We start from the raw sequence: 20,889 nt of genomic DNA, 5'->3' as shown, positions 1-20,889 counted from the left end.
AATCTACTGTTTTCTGTTTCATTTTGAAATCTGTCCACTTCAGTCTACTGAACAACTCTACTGGGCCTTTCCGTGTGAGTAAAGAGAACTGGACTGAAGCTTTACAGCTGTGCCAGAGCAAAATTTGATATCCAGTTTGTTGTTAAATGTTTAATTAGTTATTTTTAAATTCATTTGTATTTGGAACTTTTATTTAAGATCAGCAGTTAGTATCTCTATTAATACTCTTATTTTTCTTATGATAATTATGTAACATAAACAAGTAGTAACTATTTTACTGTGCCTTGTGGGCCTGCTCCCTGAGCCCTTCGTTTGCTTTAGGAATGCTAAACAAATTTCTCCTCGTTTACTCCATACCTCATTCATAAAAACTGATGTGCATACTATGATATGAAAAGGGTTGCTGGGCAGTGGTGGCGTACATCTTTAATCCCAGTACTTGGGAGGCAGAGGCAGGCAGATCTATGAGTTCAGGACAAGCCTGGTCTACAGAATGAGTTCTAGGACAATCAGAGATACACAGAGAAACACTGTCTTGGAAAAGAAAAAGAAAGGGAAGGGTTGCAAGATCTTTTCTAGAGTAGTAGCTATAACGGTAAGTGTGAGGTATAAACTGTCAGGTTCCCTGTGATAAATCCCTCCTTTTAGTTTCCTTACTGAGAGGTTGCTCCCAGGGCTTTATAATTCCTTTCTCTGCTTATGTGAGTTTGTTGTCTTTGTCGTCGTTGTTGTTGTTTATCATTGTCATTGCACACCTTCAGTGTTTTTATGTTGACCAAGTCTTTTCAATATCGTGTTCCTTTAAAGAGAATGCCATGTAAAAAAGTGAAGGAGTATAAAAGAATGTATGACAAAGTGTCTCTTTACCACCCTAGTCCCCTTAACTCTATTCCCAAAAGGTAATTTCTCATTGATATTTCCAGAAATTTCCAGTGACTGTGTGACTGTCTGAATATGTCTGTATATACTTAAATACTTGGATGACTTCTTAAATCCATGTGAAGTGAAGCTACACCTATACTGTGTGTTTAGCTCTTGCTTGGAAGGGGCTGTCTGGCAAGTGCTGTGCCCTGCTTCAGTGCATGCTCAGATGGGCTCCCGAGTGATTGCTCTTATTCTGACAGTATCTGGATTATTTCTGAGGTGCTTCCCGAATATTCCCTCTGTTGGATGTGCTTTGCTATCAGTTCTCTGCCTCCATTTTGGGACAAAGTTCATTGATGGTTGTGAAGGATGACAGTGTTTCGTGAAGCAGAAATCCCTCAGCCACCTTTCCTCATCTCATTAGACAGTCAAGAGTAGGCCTTCTGCTCAGCCATGCAGAAGAGGAAAGAACTGCTCCAGAGGGAAATCCTTCTCAGCACAATAGTGAAGGAATGTTGGAGTCCAGTAACTTGATCGTGAGATTATGGGATGGCAGGCAAGTGACTTCTTTCACTGTCTGTAAATGGAGAGGTTGGATGGGTGAACTTTAATGTACCTTCCAGCTTTATTGTATATGTAGATTTTGTTGGAACAGGGACTTAACTTATGGGACCCATATTATATAAGATTTCTGTTATTTAAATAGAAGTCATACACACACACGGGCTGTAATTTATTTGACATGCCATATGATCTAAATTATTTGAAAGTATAAGGAGGTAAGAGAGAGCAGTTGAGTATTATTCTACATTTTTACAGAAAAATGTTCTTTTTTGACAGTTTTTTTTTTCAATAATATAAATCCATTCCAGAAGTTAAATCAAATCTTTTGATCAAGTTTTAATAGTTGAAAGAAAAAAAACATATGGGATGGCATTTTCTTTTAAAGTGGGTCCTTACTGTTTTAATTAATTCCAGCCTTTAAGGGCTAACCCTAGGGCTTTTTAACTTTGTCTCCAAGGGCCAGGGAGATGGCACTTGCAGCAAAGCCTGGTGACCTGATTGAGTCTCCAGGACCCACATGACGGAAAGAGAGAACCACTTCCTGAGAGTTACCCCCTGACCTCTTGACTTGCTGTAGTGTGCACACACAAATAAGTGTGATGTCTGACTTTACAAATGAACTTCTAGAGTTATGTCTAAAATTGTTTGAAGTTTTAGCTTCTCATTCTTGTCTCCTGTCTCTTGAATGCTGAAGCCGGCTCTATTTGCCATGGTCAGTTTTCTAACTTGTGCTGAGGAAGGCGACTGAGAAGTGAATTGTATAGGGTTATCCTGCCAGTGACGTTTAAAGGTAACAAGGGCTGGGGGAGTTCTCCTGCATCATGCCTAAGGTGTTCAGCATTGCCTGTTTCAGTTTTGACCTCACTGAATCGGATGATAGCTCTTCTAACAAGTGACAGGAGCTGTGTCTGTAGCCACAGCTGTGTGGTAAGATCTCTCTGAGGGCCTGGAAGTAGGGGAGTCTCTCTCTGTCTCTCTCTCTCTTTCTCTCTCTCTCTCTGAGTGTGTGTGTGTGTGTTGCACTGGCTTCTCACCAGAAGGCTTGGGATGCCTTAAATAAGTGTGCTTTAAAATCTGAGGGTGCTGTTTATCCAAGTAATGCTTGCTTTCTGTGTTGACTAGCATATAAAAGGCAGGCATATGACTGTTGTAGAAGCCACACACTGCGTGCATGCATGGTGCGTGCCCTGATGACTGAGGTGGCCCCACTGGGATCTCCTGGTCATTCTTCTTCATTCATGTTTTGAGAAAGGCCTTCCTGAAACTCTAATCCTCCTGTCTCAGTCACAAATGCTGGGATCATAGGCATGTGGCACCATGCCTGACCCCTATCTCCTTGTTGTTTTCTGTTACCAACTGGCTTGTACAAGTTAGCAAAGAAGCTTGTTGCAGTTTGAGTTTATGAAAACAAAGTACATTTTCAGGGTTTTTAGAAGGCTGCTAGAGCAGTTTCAGTGCCGTCACAGTGCTTGGCTATTTCTTACTAATCAGACTCTAGATGAGTTCAACGGTGTTGTGGTGCTTGGAGATGGTGATGCTGTGTTTTGAGCACGCATCCTGAGAGCTTCTTTGTCAGTTATCCCATCTATTGTGGCATTTACAACTAAGGAAGTTCTCCATGGTTGGGAATACACAGGATGCTGCTGTCTACAGGATGTTGAACAAATGTTGCTTAAACATTTGGAGCCATTTTAGGAAAACAGTTCAGCAATAACAAAATGGACAAATAGAGTAGGGTTTGAGCTGAAGCAGAAATCCATTTTAGAGAGAGGGATAAAGAGGAGGAGGAGGAAGCAACAGAAAGAGAGATAGGGAACAGAAACAGATTCATCACTGCTCTGGACTGATGCAGCCCTCCCTGGGAGCCCAGTGTTTGCCTAGAGTCCTGTGACACAGTGGGAATTCACTTCCTATCAGGAAATGCTGATTTTCAATGTATTATCTTGTTGAGACAACCACAGTGAACAATAGGCTATTAACATTTTAGAACAACAAGTGTCATAACTAAGCCAATATTTGCTTTGTTTTGAGTATTATTCTAAAAAAAAGCTTTGGCTGGGCTTCAGAATACATCAGACCATCAGTAACTGCTGAACATAATAAAAGTCATGGTGGTTAAAAGAGCAAAGCACAAAAGAGTATGGAAGCATCAAGAGGGATCTTGCAGGCTCACTCTCAACACCTGCCTGTGCAGAGAGACAAGAGGAAAGTATTTCAAATAAATCCTAGAGAGCACGAAAAAATGTTCATTTAAAAGCCTATTTTAAATTTTAACACACACCCATGAAATTGGTATAAAGCAGGGGAAAGCCACAAATTCAATTCTCTTTTGAAATTCTCATGTGCTGTCATTTTCAGTTTCAAATGTTTACAATTAAAACTTCATTTGCCAATACTACTTATTTGGGAGTTGGTATTTTTTTAGATGTATATGTATGAATACCTGCATGTATGTGTGGATAATGCATGTGCCTGGTGCACACAGAGTCCACACAAAAAGGTATCAGAGACCCTAGAACTGGAGTTACAGGTGGTTGTGAGCTGCCTGGTGTGGGTCCTGGGAAGAAGCCACAAATGCTCTAACCACTGGGCCATCCATCTCTGTCGCCCCAAGGCTTGGTGACTTTTTAAAGCTGTTATTCATATACTTAGAGAGAAGCAAACCTTATTCACTTCGGTGGCCAATTCCTATCTAGTCACTACTCTACTTCTGTGGTAAAAGCATAGTAAAACTTCAAAGCTAGGAAGGGTGTCGGTCATCAGGTCAAGCCTCTTCATTTTGTATGAGAAGAAGTTTGGATCCTTACCTTTTCAAAAATTCAGGTCTTCCTGTGCTTTCTTGGGAGTCTTCAGCTATTGAATATCTGGTGAATATCTTTCATTTGGCAACTGTGCTAAACTGTCTTTTGCTATCAGTTGTCTTTTTCCTATAGACATCTTTATTCTCTCCATGCTTTTAGACTACAAAGTCCTGAGCTGGCAAGGTGGCACTGTGGGTGAAGGTGCTTGCCATGCAAACCTGGTTACCTGAGCTCCATGCCCAGAAAGCACATAAAGTGGGAAGGAAAGAACTAACTCCACAACGTTGTCCTCTTACCACACACATGCCATGGTGTGCCCTTTCCATGTACACACAGTAATAAATACAAGTTAGGTGGCTGCAAGAGTAGCCACCTTGTTCTATGGGGCTGCGGTACAGAGGCCAAGAGAGGCAAGAGCTGACCTGGGTAGTGGATGGACACAAGGACCTGCAGACCAAACTGCCAGACTTTACAACCTCCAGCCTGTGTCTCTTGACCAGAGTAGAACTGGGGCTCTCCCAGCATCTCACACCTTGGAGGCTGCTCCCTGCCCACTGGGTCCCTGGGCCTCTTGACTTGAGATTTGACTTTCTTGGACCTTTCCTCTTCCCTATCATTGTGCAGTCGGTTGCATTCTGGCTTCCTGCTTGGAGGGGTTGTCTCAGTATCACCCACCCCTGCTCCCCATCCCAGGAGCCAGATGCTGGTCCTGCACTGATTTCTCATGTATCCTTGGTGGGAGGGGAGAGCTGGGGTAGGGAAAAGGATGAGTCCAAAATCCAGTCCCTTTCCTAGGAAGGGCAACAGCCCTCAACTTCTCCTTGTGCCTTCCCTTCCCCAGGTGCCAAATAGCCATAGCCTCCTCCTGGAACTGTCCTGAGGCCACTGGGGCTCAGGTTGCCTTGGTCTAGCCTAGGAATGCCAGGAGGGAGGGAGGTCAGCTTAGGTGGTGTGCCTGCGGGGCTCTCACTGGGGAGCTAGGCCCTGCCCAGGGCCACACCTGAAAGCCTTGTATTACCATCAAAGAGACTCAGCCTCCCTTCCCCTTCCCCACCATTTTCCAATGTTATCACTGGAGGGTAAAATTTTACTAATCTTTTTGGAGACCAGGGCTGCTTGCTGTCAGCCTGCTTTCTAAGTGAAATTGACTCAGTTTCCCCACTTTAACCCCAAATGGGGCTTGGACCAAGGGAGATGAGACCCCCCCCCCCTTGGGTCAAAATCCATCTCATTTTGCATCTTCCATAAACCCTGCCCCAAGCCTAGGTTTCTGGGGGTTTTGTTTGTTTGTTTGTTTGAACAATCCAGTTATGCACTTTTTGGCTTCTTCTAGATCCCTGTAAATAGACCATACCATCAATCAGTATTTCTTGCCCTTCTCTTCCGCCCCCCGACAGTCCCCCACTCTGCAGAAAGAGCTGGCTGTCATAGTGCCAGGCTTCCAGCCGGGTGGGAGAGTTCTTGATGTACTTCCAGTTTTGACCTGCAGCAGCACTCTTGCCCTGCCCTTGGAAGACTCTGACTCTGTCTCTGTATATTATATATACATTATATGTATATGTTTATATATTGCTCCTGGTTTTGTTCTGACTTGATGCCAGAGTTTAGCACTCTCCACCCTATTCGTAGAGACAGGGTCTCTTGCTGAACCTGGAGCTCACTGATTGGGTGAGACTGGCTGATCACAGAGCGCCAGGAACCTGCCTGTCCACAAACCCTTCCCCACTACAGTGTTTCAGTTACAGGTGTGTGTCTTACCCTCTGCATGGATGCTGGAGGCCCAAACTCCTTTAGTACTGGAAGTACTTTATCTCCTAAGCCATCTTCTCATCCCCTGCTTTCTTGTTTTAAGGGTTATCTTTTTTACAGTATTGTTTGTATCTGGTCTCAAAATAAGCAATAAGTATAGCTTTTTAAAAATTTCTTTTTATACTCTCATACTTCTCTATAATGACCTTGAAATCAAATTAATATATTTCAAATATATTAATAATATATTTAATTTATTAAATTTAATATATATAATAGTCATAGTCTTCATTACCTCAGACACCTTAGGTACCAGGTTCATTTGATTACCCCTAAAGTTTGCTCTTGATCATTGTCCCAGTGTCTTCTTAGGTAGAGTGTGGTATCATGAGTCAGTGGCCCTACTGAGTCACTTTTAAGTGCATAATAAAGTTAGTTGTTGACCCAATTTCTCCATAGACAAGACAAAGTACTTTAGGAGCGGTGGTAGGGGGGGGAATGAGTTGGCTTTGAATAAGACTTTAACGTATGGGCTGATACTGGTAATAGAGAGGAGAAGGGAAGCCAGTCTAGATGTGCAAGAAATGTGGCAAGCGGGGGAGGGGTTGTTTGGAAAACCACTTCCCACTAACCCTAGGAGGGACTGACCTTAGAAGCCTCTTATACCTGTTTTTCAAAGCTTGCAACTTACTTTAGATCATACTACCACTACCGTGATTCCTAATGTTTTGTACATTTGTTTTGTTTTGTTTGAGACAGTTTCATTCAACCCAGGCAGACCTGGGACTCACTCTGCCAAGAATAGCCTCAGACTTATGATACTATCTCTACCTCCCAAGTGCTGCAATTACAAGCCACACCACCCTTCCTGTTTCATGCTGAGGACCGAGGACAATGCTGCCGGTACATGCCAGGCTCCACTCTGTTACTGAACTACATCCCTAGCCTTCCAAGTTTTCCTTATAGATGGGACTCCAAGAGATTTTTCTACCTCAGTGGGGAGGAGGGGCTAGGGAAATAGTATTCTGAAAAAAGAATTATAGTAGGTGGCTTTGTGCTTCTCAGTAGCAGCCAGGGACCCCAAGGACTATAGTGTTCATGCACCTTTAGATGTTTAAATAAAATGTTGTAGCCTTTTACAAGAGTATCACATTATTCCTTGACAATAAAAATAGGAAGTAGACAGAGCATGTTTGCCAAACTCTGGAGAGCTACTTAAATTACTAAACCATAAAGATGGCTTTTTATTTGACATTAAAGTATTTGATGTAGGTTTTAAGTCCAACTAAATAGACACTAAAGAACTAAGTTGAGTCTAGTCTTTGTGAGTCTCAGAGAAATAAGAATCCCATTTCAAGCCTGACTTTTGACTATAGCCAGCAATATAAGTGGACCATTCAGACATGTGAGTAGCACCAAGAAAGGGGGCTCAGTATTAAAAATATTATTATAAATTGATTAAAATTGTTATGAAAACAAACCCTCTAATTGTCCCGTTTTTAACATGAATGCATATTTATAAATCCCTTAAAATAAGCCAGAACTTAACATATTATGTGATTGTTTTCAAAGACTTACTATTTGCTAATTTTTAAAAGTTAGTTTCTTATTAAAACCCTTTAAGGGAATTTCAAAAGTGTTATTCATATTTCAGAACTTTTTCTTATCGATGGATCATATGATCTCTAGTTTACATGACTGGGCTCTTTCCAATTACTTTTTGTTAAGAAGCGGCCCTCTTCTCCAGGGTTTATTTATTAAATCTTTATTCAGCCACTCTTGTCCTATTTTAGGCTGTGTTTTCACTAAACCACATTGGAATAAAAATATAGCAAGGGGGGAAATGTTCACTAAATAGCCAACATTTCTTGAGCTCCTACTATTGTTTAACTGCTTTAATGATGAAGCATGTTTCAATGCACTGAATCTCACAATAACCCTGAGAGGTGAGGGCTGTTATCTCAACTTATTGGTAAGGAAATGTCTTAGCTCCCTTCCCATTGCTGTGAAGAAACAACATGATCAACACGACTTACAGAAGAAAGCATTTCATTAGGGCTTAACATTTCAGAGGGTGAGCCCCTGACCAGCATGGCAGGAGTGTGGCAGCAGGTGGGCAGGCATGGTGTTGGAGCAGTAGCCGAGAGCTTACATCTATCTGTTCCATAAGTAAAAGGCAAGAGAGTAGGCCAACTGGAATAGTGCTGGCTTTTAAAACCTCAAAGCCTACTCCCAGTGACAGACTGCCTTCAAGGCCACAGCTCTTAATTCTTCCCACACAGTTCCACCAACTGGGGACTAAGCATTCAGACATATGCGCCTATGGGGACCACTCCCATTCAGACTCCCACAGGAAACAAGCAGAGTTGAGGCACTGCATATCCAAGGCCACACTCTTGGGTTTGACTCTAGACCCAGAATTCTCTTTACTGCCATTGAGGTGACCTGAATCCTTTCCTTATTTTTCTACTGGGTAATTTGAAATAATCAAATATAAGACTCTCCCATTGTTTCTCTATGTGGACTTCTCCCAGTTACTGCCCTTTGCTAAAAGTACCCCCTCTCTGTGTCCTACCTATATGCCAGGGCCTGCCAAATCCCTCATGTTCGGGTCACCCAGGAATGATTTAGTGGGTCTTAGAAATTAGTAATTCAGCAACACTTTTGTCTGTTTCTTAATAATTAAGTAAAGGCCGATATCAGTGTGGGATCCAATAGCAGCATGGACTTGATACTAGGCAGCTCCTTACAATTTCTTATAACCTGAGGGACCAGAGACCAGCATGCTGTTAAAGCTGCGGACATGGTTTAGTTTCTCATGTAGAGAAAAGTGCAGAAACGTATGCATCCATGGCAAGCATGTAAGCTAAACAAGTGCCCTCTGAAATGCACCCTGCATAAGCAAAGAGGACGTTTCATCAAACTAATAGTTATGACCTGATTCCTGTGCTAATATTCCAGCTATGGCAGAAGTAGTAAAACCTGTTGCAACTTGCATTTATGATTGGAATTTGTTTTGAATCCTCTTTTACAGGGTTTTTACAAAGATATTTTTGTTCAGAATCTAACGTGATAATGTTTTCTTGGTTCACATTTCCTTGGAAACTTTTCAGTCTAACGTACTGAGCAAAGGTTACAGTCTGTTAGAAAAGCACACTGTCCTGACAGCAAATGTTTTGTTCGAATTACTGCTTCGATGGATTTTGTTAGTTCAGCAGAGCTTTGATTCTGCAGAAATGTGCCCTTCACACTGTCAGGAGAGTAAATGGTCGCAGAATATATATTAGGATGGAAATTCCGTTGGAATGGATTAGTTTACTAGTTCTACCGTAACACAGTACAAAACTAGATATCTGGAAACAACAGCATTTTATTATTCTCTTAGAGTTCTGAAGGCCTGAAGTGCAAAGTGTCTACAGACTGTTTCTTTCTGGAGCACTGGTTCACAAGCTTTCCTGACACTGTGACCCTTTAATACCATTCTTCATGTTGTGGCGACTCCAACCATTACATTGTTTTTGTTGTTATTTATAATTGTAATTTTGCTACTCTTATGAATTATAATATAAATATCTGTTTCTGATGGTCTTAGACGACCCCCATGAAAGGGTTGTGCAGTTCCCAAAGGGATAGTGACTCACAGGTTGAGAGCTACTATTTTAGAGGTTCTGGGGAGAATCTAGACCATGCCTCTTTTCTGGCTTCTAGAGATGGCCGCCAGTATATCGTGAATGTTGTAGGCTTGCAGCTTGTTGCCTCTCGTCACCTGCCCTTTGTCTGCACATGCCTCCTCTGTCCAAATCTTTTGTTTCCTTACTAGAAGTGAGATCATGTTGAGAGGTTCTCAGGACATAGCGGAGGTTGGGGGCAGTTGTTAACTGATAAGTATAGATGCTCTTTAACTTATGATGCGGTTACTTCCTATAATTCCTTCATAATTGAAAATGCACTTCATAAACTTACCTAGCAAACCCAATAGCAGAGCAGCTTTATATACAGCAGAGTAGTGACTATATTTGTAGTTGAGTGGTTGACTGAGAGCAATGGAGTACTGCATGCCCAGTAGCAGGAAAGAATAGCTCTAGACAGAGAATGGCTCAGTGCTTAAGAGCACTTACTGCTCTTGGTTTCCAGCTTAAGACTGTCTATAATTCTAGGGGATCTGATGCCTTCTGCTGGGCTCAGGCACAGCTGCATGCACATGGTGCACAGACATACATGCAAGCATCCCATATACACCAAATAAAAAATAAAGGAAGAAGGTTTTTAAGACAAGAGAGAAATACCCCATAGGGTGGCTAAAGCACCAATATTATATGTTTATTGAGTATTGTTTTAATAAGATTTTAATTAACTTGAGAAAAAAAGAGACTATGCCACTCTATAGTGCTAGGCCTATAAAAATGATCAAAATTCCAAGTACCATTTCTGCTGAATGTATATTGCTCTTACAATATAATTAAGTTAAAAAAAAATTGTGAGTCAAACCACCCTAGGTTGGAAATTATCTGTTTACTATGGAATATCAAACTTTAGCTTTATGGCTGGCAAGATGGCTCCAGATAAAAGTACCTGCTAAACAAACCTGCCAACCTAAGTTTGGCCCCGGAGCCCATTGTAGAAGGAGAGAACCAACTCCTGAGGTTGTTCTCCGCCCTCTACAGGAGTGCCTTGGCACATACATGTGCACACAAAAAATAATGAAATAACAATGGAAATAAAAACTTGGTGTAAAGGAGGATTCCTTTGGCAAACAAAGATTTGAAAACTGCTTTAAAAAAAAAAACACTTCTGGGGCTATTGACAATCTCTTTTTGTGAACTTCACTTAAAAACCACCATCAGGTTTAACCAAAAACACTTGAAGTAATTTCTAGGCACCATTTTCTGAACTTAATGATTTGCACTTCTATGGCTCAGCACTAAGATTTCCAAGAAATCAGATCGAGTTGTAGTTGTGTGGGGCCTCTGACCAGCCCGGATACAACGGCTGGAAGGTCCTGTTCAAATCAGATCCCCTTTGCAGTAAAAATGACTTTAGCAGCTGTGTTTTAGGAGTTATGGTAAAGAAAGCCAAAAGACCTGAAATAGATCAAAGATTCTGTTAAGTTTTTTGTGTGTATTTTCCTTCACTTTTGTTTTAAAGATTTATTTGTTTGTTTTACTTGTTTAATTGTTTTTTTGAGGCAGGCTTTTTCTGTTTAGTCCTGGCTGTCCTAGAACTCTCTCTATAGACCAGGCTGACCATGAACTCACAGAGATCCACCTGCCTCTGCCTTCAGTGCTGGGATTAAAGACCTGAGCCACCCTACCCAGCTTATTTTTAATATTTTTCAATTATGTGTGTCTACACATGAATGTGCGTGTCTGACTGTAGGTACCTACAGAGGTCAGAGGCGTAGATCCCCTGGAGATGAATTAATAAGCAGTTGTGAGCTTTGCGGTGCAGTGCTGGGAATGGAATTTAGGTCCTCTGCAAGAACAGTACGTGTGCCGGACCAGGCAGTGGTAGTGCATACTTTTAATCCCAGCACTCAATCCCAGAACTCGGGAGGCAGAGGCAGGTGGATCTCTGTGAGTTCGAGGCCAGCCTGGTCTACAAGAGCTAGTTCCAGGACAGGCTTAAAGTCTACAGTGTTGAAATATGAAGCGGTGGGGCTGCGTCCCCAACACCCCAGCCGCTTGGCTAGCTCACGCCCGAAATAACAACACCCAAACTGTATTCATTTAAAGAACTGCTTGGCCCATGAACTCTAGCCCTTACAGGCTAATTCTCGCACCTGGACTAGCCCATTTCTAATAATGTGTGTAAGCACCCCAAGGTGCGCTTACCGGGAAGATTCTAGCCTACATCCATCTTCATCGCGTGTGCCTCAGAGAGCAGAGCTATCACGTCTACCTGGGAGAGCTGAGCATGGCGTCTGTGATCCGGAGAGCAGAGTCTCTCCGGGAGCAGAGCAGAGTCTGACCTCACTTCCTCTTCCGCCCAGAATTCTATTCTGTTTACTCCTCCCATCTATGTTCCAAGCCATGAGGCCAAGCAGCTGGTTTATTATAACTTAACCAATGAAATCAACAGATTGATATATGACACTCCCACATCACTACAGAAAAACTCTGTCTCATAAAACAAACAAACAAACAAAAAAACAAACAACAACAACAACAAAAAAGACATGTTGGACGTGTTCTCACCTGCTGAACCATTTCTCCGCCCCTTTTCTACTTCTTGAAGTAATGCATGCTGTCTCAGTTTCCCCACTGTCCAGCCCCCGTCCTCTATCCACTGACCACAGTAGCCAGCTTAGGAATGAAACTCACAAGTACAGTGGGTGCTCACAACTCAGTTCTCTAGATTTGGGGTAAAAGTTTCTTTTATAAGGCCAACTTGTTTTTTAATAATGTGCCTTGTAAGATTTATTCCTTCAGATTATATAGAGCTGGAATTTTTTTCAGTATACTTACAATACCAGGATTTGGGAGATGGAGACAAGAGGATTGAAAGTTCATGCCCCTCCCCCCAAAAAAACAAAGCAAATCATCACAAAGAAAACAACCAAAAAAATTTTTAACTTAAGAAATAGATGTGAGCTAGGTGGTGGTGGGGATAGTGGCGCTCACCTTTAATCCCGGCACTAGGGAGGCAGAGGCAGGTAGATCTCTGTGAGTTTGAGACCAGCCTGATCTACAGAGCTAGTTCTAGGACAGCCAGAGCTACATAGAGAAACTCTGTCTCGAAAAACAAAGAAAAAGAAAAAGAAATATATAAAATGAGAATTTGGGGAAGTTTTGCCTATCACTGTATTTTTAATATTAATTTAAAAATTATCTTAGTCATTCTGACAGGTGTAAGATGGTATCTCAGAGTTGTTTTGCATTTTCCTGATAGCCAAAGATGTTGAACAGTTCTTTAAGTGTATCTTGGCCGTTCGAGATTCTTCTGTTAAGAATTCTCAGTCTAAATCTGTACCCCACTTTTCAGTGGGATTATTTGGTACTTTGATGTCTGAATTCTTGAGTTCTTTATATATTTTGGATATCAGTCCTCTGTCAAATGTGGGCTTGGTAAAGTTCTTTTCCCATTCTGTAGCCATTCAATAAGTTTTGTCTTATTGACCGCTGTGAAACTAGGGAGTCAACATGGGACTGACCTAGGCCCTCTGCATATGGGTGACAGTTGTGTAACTTGGTCTTTTGTGGGGCCCCTAGCAGTCAGACCAGGACCTGTCCCTGCCTCCTGAGCTGACTCCTTGCAACCTATTCCCTAAGGTGGGATACTTTGTTTAACCTTGATGCAAGGGGAGGAGCTTGGTCCTGCCTCAACTTGATATGCCTTGCTTTATTGACTCCCATGCAAGGCCTTACCCCTTCTGAATGGAGATGGAGGAGGAGGATGGGGGTGGTATAGAAAGGAGGTAGAGGGATGGAACAGAAGAAGAAGATGGAGGAGAAACTGCTTGATGTGTAAAATAAGTAAACAAAAAATTGTTACCAACATTTGTGATTAAAGATGATGAAAGTTTTCCTGGAAAAATTTTGTGCTGAGTATAGTGGGTACTGCAGTAATACTTATTGCAGTAGTACTTAAGGGTGAGTCTTTGCTGAGTATGGGTACTGCAGTAATACTTAAGGGTGAGTCTTTACTGAGTATGGGTACTGCAGTAATACTTAAGAGTGAGTCTTTGCTGAGTATGGGTACTGCAGTAGTACTTAAGGGTGAGTCTTTACTGAGTATGGGTACTGCAGTAATCATGCAGTGATACTTAAGAGTGAATTTGACTTCACACATAACTGAAGAAAATGTCAAAAGCAAGGAGTTTTGATTTTTGAAACTTAATCCTGCACAAATAATTAAGTAGACTTAAGTTCATGAAGTATGTGGGAGTTGATCCTTAGTACCTGGGGTAGTGAGCCAAAGATTTGAAGTATTGCTAGAAACTGAGTGATAAATCTTTCTCTAAACCCCAAATCTCCAGTGATTTCTTTCCTTATAAACCCCTCATTTATCATGAGCTGCCAACATTCTGGATGGTTTCCTGGATCTCATTTTTTAAAATTTCTCTGATACTAGGGAACTCAGTAACAAGAAACTAAACACATGAGAGGCCACCAGAGTTACCAATCCGCTGGTCTCTGTCATCATGCTCACGGAAGGAAAAAATCTTTTCCCCATCAACCATCTGTAAATACTACATGTTGAGAGCAAGTGTTTTAATTTGTTTTTTTTTTTTTTTTTTTGAGACAGGGTTTCTCTGTGTAATATTCCAACCCTGATAATGAACTGACATTGAAAAAGAAAAGAACCTACCTGCCAAGCTTGTTGATTAGGGTCAAGGACTGCAGGCTTCAACAGACCTTGCCACAAATTCCCATCAATCACTTGGTAGCTTTTCTACTTCATTTCTTCATCTGTACTGTGAAAGTGATGTAGTCACATAAACTTAGAAGTAGTGAGTATCCCGTGTGCATTCCTTGGCCCTGTGGCTGATGTAAGAAAGTCTCTTTATCCGTAGTTCAGTTCTCTGTACTAGGCTACTTTTTTGGTTAGAAAGAGCATATAAATGGAAACTTTCAGAACTTGTTTTAATTTTGGTTTTTTTTTTTTTTTTTTTTTTTTTTTTGAGACAGGGTTTCTCTGTGTAATATTCCTAACTGTCCGGAAGCTCCCCTTGTAAACCAAGGTGGCCTTGAACTCACAGAGACCCGCCTGTCCTGCCTCTCAAGTGCTGGGATTAAAGGTGTGTGCCACCACTGCCCAACAGAATTTATTCTAAACTTTTTGAGGCTAGTGATCAGCTGAAATTCCTAGACCATTTCATCAGCATTCAGCTGTGTGCGAGATCTAGAGAGCGGTAAGCTGCTCTGACTGCAGAGCAGGTTTCTGTCAAGAGCACACTTGAGTTAGTATTTCCCCTGCTGTAGTTTTTGGTGTGTCTCCCAACTGGTGCTAAGATCTGAACACTAGCAACTAAATGCCTGTTCCTTCTAATGCTGCATTTCATTTAATGTCCCAGGGGCTTCATATTTTAACTGTGTGTGGCTTAGGGAAACTGTTACGTAACCACATTTGATGTCCCACAGCTCCTGAAGGCACCATGAGAAGTGTTTTCGGATATATGTGTATATGTATGTGTATGTGTGTGTGTATATATATATATCCCAGCTACTGTTAACAGGATCCATGTGCTTTTATTCTGATTCAGTTTAGTTGTAATGGTTAAGCTTCACCACTGAAGCTACTTGAAGCATTTAAGCATTCCAAACATTTTAAAGTCCTTCTTGGCTCCTCTAAAGTGCTAATAAGGTGTCGTAATAAATGTCCTCCTATCTTTGTGTTTATTACGTAGAGAACAAGACTTGAAACATGAGTTCAGACTCCAGCCAAGCTGTGATCACTACTCCTCCCCTTCCCAGCATGCCTCACAAAGAGAGGTATTTTGACCGAATCAATGAAAGTGATCCAGAATACCTTCGAGAGAGGAACATGTCTCCTGATCTACGACAAGATTTCAATATGATGGAGCAGAGGAAGCGAGTTACTCAGATCCTGCAGAGTCCTGTGAGTTGAAATAATCCTAAGGCTTTCTTCCTCTTGAGCCCGTGTATAATGTGATGATAGCTTAGACTCCCTTAGATGAAAGAAGGGGCAGAGAAAGAGTGAGCTTCTGCTTGAAGAAAGAATGGACTCATTTATAAACGTGTGTGCACTGTGTGTTTCTGGGTGTAATTGCTTCTAAAGAAGGACAGGTGGTTCTACCGAATACTCAGGTATACCCAACTAAGACATTATCTAAGCAGAGAGGCGAGTACACTCAAGTCACGGGAACAAGCTAGGTATTTCATGTGCGTGACTTCGTGTTCCTTTGGACACCTTACCTTCACATTCATAGCAGAATGGAAAAACTTGAGGATTTTGAGAAGTTCTTCGCTTTGGGAGCCTACTGTTAATATGTGAACACACTCCACATTAACTAGGCTATAAATGTATTATAACTAGCTTAAGCAGAAAATTTTGTCAACACAGCAGTTGACTTACATCATCTTGAAGTGATTCGTTCAATTTCTTCCACTGCTTTAGTGGAATTGCACAGATCACATAAAATGAAGGAAAGTGGTAGAATTGCTTGATTTAAGAAACAAAAATGGATTTATAAGTTTATGCATAATGAAGGTCGAGTGCTAATTCAGGCAGAGTTAGCACCCATAGGCACAAGGTATCTAGGTTAGGAGTATATTAGGTTCCAAGCTGCTAAAATAAGCACAGGCCATCCAGCTACCTGATGTGGCCTGGTAAGTCATTTTGTTATGTGCCCTTGTGAATTTAATCACAGGAGTAGAATCCAAAGCCAAAGGGGAATTTCGTTCTGAGTAATTTTCCTGTACTAGTGGCCTTGATGGAAGCACCGAAAGACAGTTACAAAGCAGTGCAAGCTTTGACGGATTTTCTAACTATTGTGCTGCTTGAAAAGAACCCTTTCAAACGGAGCAGAGAGTAGCCGGAGCGATGATGATGGTGGAGCTCTTGTTCAGTGCCTTACTGTACTCAAGCCTAAAGAACCTGCTAACTATCCAATTGAATATTGTAACTTAGACTGTGAACTCAAGATCAAATTTTGTTCCGGATTGTAAAATACTGACTTTTTTTTAGTGTCAGTGTCCCAGAGAACCAACCAGTCAATGAAAATTTAAGCAGAAAAAGAACTTATTTCTTTGCCAGATTTTTTGTTTTCTGGTATTTCTCCATTAAAGACAGCATAACTTTGAGAATATTTCACTTTTATACTATGTATTTCCACTTTTAACTGAAGTTAAAAGCATTCATTTTATTTCTACCTGGAGAACTTAAATAACGGGAAAGAACAGGTATAGTGTGTCCTTTGTCTCCCCACTTAAAGTGATTTCACATGGACCCACAACATTTTCATCATGATTATCCTGCACGCCTCACTCGAGCTCTTCCTGTTCTCTACTCCTTTCCAACTTCCTGCCATGGATATGTGACAGTTTTGCTGCCGTATACACTTCAGTATGGGGCCCATGCACTGGAGCAGTCTCTTCTCTCCTGGAGGAGCCCTGAACTGTCAGTTGCTACTCGGCTTATGATGGGAGCTTGTAAGCCCCTTTCCCTCCACACTGGAGCACTCGTGCAGACACCCACAGCTACTGTGAGTCCAGAAGACACCGTTTCCCCCAATCCTCTCCAGCCTCTGGCTCCCTCCTCCTCCTGGTGTTGTCTGTGCCTTAGGGCAGGAGGTGTGATAAAGATGTCCTGCTATGACATTGATTCTCTGTGCTTCAACCGCTGTGAGTTTCTGCATTAACAGCCATCTACCGCACAAAGAAATTTCTCCAATGAGGACTGAGAGCTGTATTAATCTATAGGTAGAGAGAAACACATTTATAGCATAGTTTGATATTATGTTCATTTAGCAAATAGTTAGGTTCATCCTTGGGACTATGAGTTTCATGGATGCTTAGTCAGGTTTACAGAATCAGACATGTATTTCCTTCGTGGCGCAGGCCTTACATACAAATGGAAAGTGCTTGGTTACTCTCCTAACCAGTCTTGCCACTGTAGCACCCTTGGCATGCCCTGATTTTTTATATAAGTATTGGGATTAAACTCAGGTCTTCATATTGGCATGGCAGGCACTCTACCAACTGAGCTTTCTTTCTAGCCTCTTTAGCTTTTGTTTCTAGCCTTTTTTGGTCTATATTTTATGAAATTTAATTTATGGTCTTTTTCAACAATGAAAGAAAATAAAAGGATTCAAGATTCAGATAAGCTTAACTTCCTAACTTTAGCATTTTAATCCAAGCATTGTATAGAGTATTATTTTAGACTTGTATTTGATGAGAGAGCTGTTCAAAGTGTCATACTTTAGAGGCAAACTAAGTTTTCAAGTAGGACTTTAAGTTCCAACATTAAATGACTTCTTGAAAATGTTAAACATCTAATGAAGTTGGAATCTTGTTTTTAAAAAAGTCACTTATCCTAGTAGACGATGGACAGTTTTATACAGCTATTACACAGGAACCAACCCTCCATTCAAGGGACAGACTGACAAGACTGTGTTCTAAGTAATAACCCATGGGGTAAATCTCTGCCTTCTTTTACTCAAATCAAGGTTCTTCACTTTTACCTAGGAAAATGGGGAAAACAAACTGGTAACTGAGATAAACTAGACGCAGTGCTTCTAGAAAATGCAAGGCCCAGTGTCCTAACCGTGTGCACTCATGTGTGGTAGCATAGGAGGAAAGCTGGGCAGCACAGGTGTAAGACAGGCTGGGACATGGTGGAAGGAACTGTAGAGAGTTGAGAATGGGCCATGAGGAGATGAAATTCTGAGAGTCCTCCTAGCTAGGAGGTTTAGAAGGAACTCCAAGAAGAAGGCTGCGTTTAAGACAAGTGTTAGATCAAGGGCAAGAATTCCTTAGGAAGAGGAGCAGTGGATGCAGGTCCTTGCATCTGACACAGTACAATGAGTAAGCACACAGAAATGCACGTTGTGAAGGGACCAGGGCCTTATGTTATAAGGGCAGGCAGATAAAACCAGGAAAGTTATACGGCACTTGATTGTGCAACTCCTGAAGTCCCAAAGAGCCAACATATTTTCTCATTACTTCCAGTTTAAACCTGTTTTTAAATGTAATACATAATGCGTTTGTGTACAGTGTTGTTTTGAATTGGTGTTCAAATCTTAGCTCATCCATTATTTATTAGGAAACTCACTTAGCTTGCACTTCAGTTTCCTCACTGGTAAATAAGGAAATTACGCATTTGCTGTGAAAACAAAATGAAGCAGCTAAGGTATGTAATAGGGTGCCTAGTACACTGTGGCCGTGTGTTTTGTGAGGCATGTATCTAATTATTCTCTCAGTCAAAAATCGGGAGTCAGATAGTGGGGTAAGACCCTGATGATCAGAGAAGCTGAGAAGCCACCAATGACTTCCTCTTTTTTCATTCCTCCATCCTAAAGGACTGAGATCCTCTCTGAGTCCTGCCTCCCCCCTCTGACTCAAAGCAAGCTTCATTGTCAAAATGAAATCAAAATGTCACACGATAGTTTTATAGAAATTGTATGCATAAATTGCTAAGTTAAAGCATATGGCACTCTTGTGGCAATCCTTTGACAATTATAGTCATGATGTCTTGCTGATAATCTGGTCTTTGAAGTTCTTAAAAGATTCTGTCACTCTGACTTAATTGTACTGTTTATAGAATATCACAATCTCCAGTTCCTCCTTTGTTAATGGTCTTCCGAGGAAGAAGATACCGTTTATGCTGTGGTTTGTATGTAAACTTACGTAACTGTTTTGTATATGTGTTGCTGTAGATGTAATAGTTGGCTGTCCCCCGTTAGAAGCCAGGGTGTAACCTTACCTATTTATAACCTCGTGTCTCACTGTGCTCTGATGAGTTCTTGCTGCACCAGGGCAGACACTTAGCCCAGTACTCCAGGATTGCTAAAGTCCACTAAATAACCTCATTTGCTTTATCCACATCCAACCAAATGCTCCATGCAGCGAGCGGCTCACTCAGCATTTCTGCTCACAGCACGCTTGCTGCCTTATATTTGGTGTACTCCAGGCCAGCTATGGTAAGGTTAAGGAAGAGCCTCTGCCCAAGCGAAAACTTGAGCTTTCGATTTTTATTGCCTTTACTTATTAGCTATGCAGCCTAGGGCAAGTCATTGCATACTTTAGGAGTTTTTCATGTGTTCATGTAAACCAACTACAAATAATTACTTTATTGACATTTGATTGTTGTAAGAATGTGGTTAATGATTCATCTTAAAGACTAAGTACCTTTATTCGTTTCTTTATTGTAATATAGGGCCTTATTATGTTGCTCACACTGGCTGGCCTGGAATTCAGTTTGTACCCCAGGTTGTTCTCAAACTCAACATCCTCCTGCCTCAGCCTTTTAAGTGCTTTTTTAAAGTGTATATCACTATCACCTTGCCTGGCTCTTTGAATGTTTGAAAGTTGAGTAAATTTAGTGAGTTTTCTAAAATGAACCGAAACAGTTTTTTATCAGTAGTAATTCATAGTTACTGCTGTTTTATGATCTAAGTGGTTATCTGAGTAACCTTCCAAAAACACAGGAAACAGAAACTGAATTGTGAATGTATGTGACCAAAACTTAAATCTTTAGCTGTAAAAAAATTATATTGATGTATTGTCAACTATATGAAAAGGTTAGTCTATGTTTATTTACATTAAAAATAGCTTTCTTTATAATACAGAGAAGCCATTTGGTTTTAAAGGGCACACTCATCCTTGACTTCAGAAGGGCTTTTATAGCTTCCCATGGCACCACAAATAATTCAAAACTTTAGGGTGGTGCTTATTATGTTATGGGTTCTACGGAAGTGAGAACCTTTTTATTTCATTTTTTATTATTTTATTGAGCTCTACATTTTTATTTGCTATGTATCTTTTCAAGCCAGAAAGGGCCAATGTTAATTTTTTTTTGGTAAAACTTTTCCTGGTAGAGAAATAGCTTTTAAAATATCTTCTAANTTTATTATTTTATTATTATTATTGTTGTTATTATTTTATTTTGTTTTGTTTTTTCAAAGCTGGGTTTCTCTATGTAGCCTTGGCTATCCTGAAACTTGCTTTGTAAGACCAGGCTGGCCTTGAACTCAGAGATCTGTCTGCCTCTGCCTCCCAAGTACTGGGATTAAAGTTATGCACCACCACCAAAATGAGAACATTTTTACCAACAAAAGCCTTTGTCTGTGTCCTTACCCTGCCATTTAATACCTGTGTGACTTTGGAAAACCTTGTGAAGCTGTACCATCTCTGCAGAGATTTGTATCAGTTTAACAAATATGTGTAACTTCTTGAGCAGCAAGTTGCTCTTTAATCTTGAAGTTAATATATATATATATATGTATATATAT

The 20,889-nt window shown here is 41.0% G+C and overlaps 1 protein-coding gene across 5 annotated transcripts in view; it reads left to right on the top strand.

The window, feature by feature from the left end:
• Window positions 1-20,889, top strand: part of Add3 (adducin 3) — a 95,853-nt gene that overhangs the window by 51,806 nt on the left and 23,158 nt on the right. For all 5 annotated transcript variants that reach the window (XM_050148202.1, XM_050148215.1, XM_050148226.1 and 2 more), the window contains one exon: window positions 15,325-15,536. In XM_050148202.1, coding sequence (XP_050004159.1) covers window positions 15,342-15,536 — 195 coding nt within the window. In that variant the 5' untranslated portion in view covers window positions 15,325-15,341. The remainder of the gene's footprint in view (window positions 1-15,324; window positions 15,537-20,889) is intronic.

Source organism: Alexandromys fortis, unplaced genomic scaffold, assembly GCF_014885135.2.
Source record: "Alexandromys fortis isolate MF-2015 unplaced genomic scaffold, M_Fortis_MF-2015_v1.1 scaffold_16, whole genome shotgun sequence".
Lineage (NCBI taxonomy): Eukaryota > Metazoa > Chordata > Mammalia > Rodentia > Cricetidae > Alexandromys > Alexandromys fortis.
This window is presented reverse-complemented; position numbering and strand designations above follow the sequence as displayed.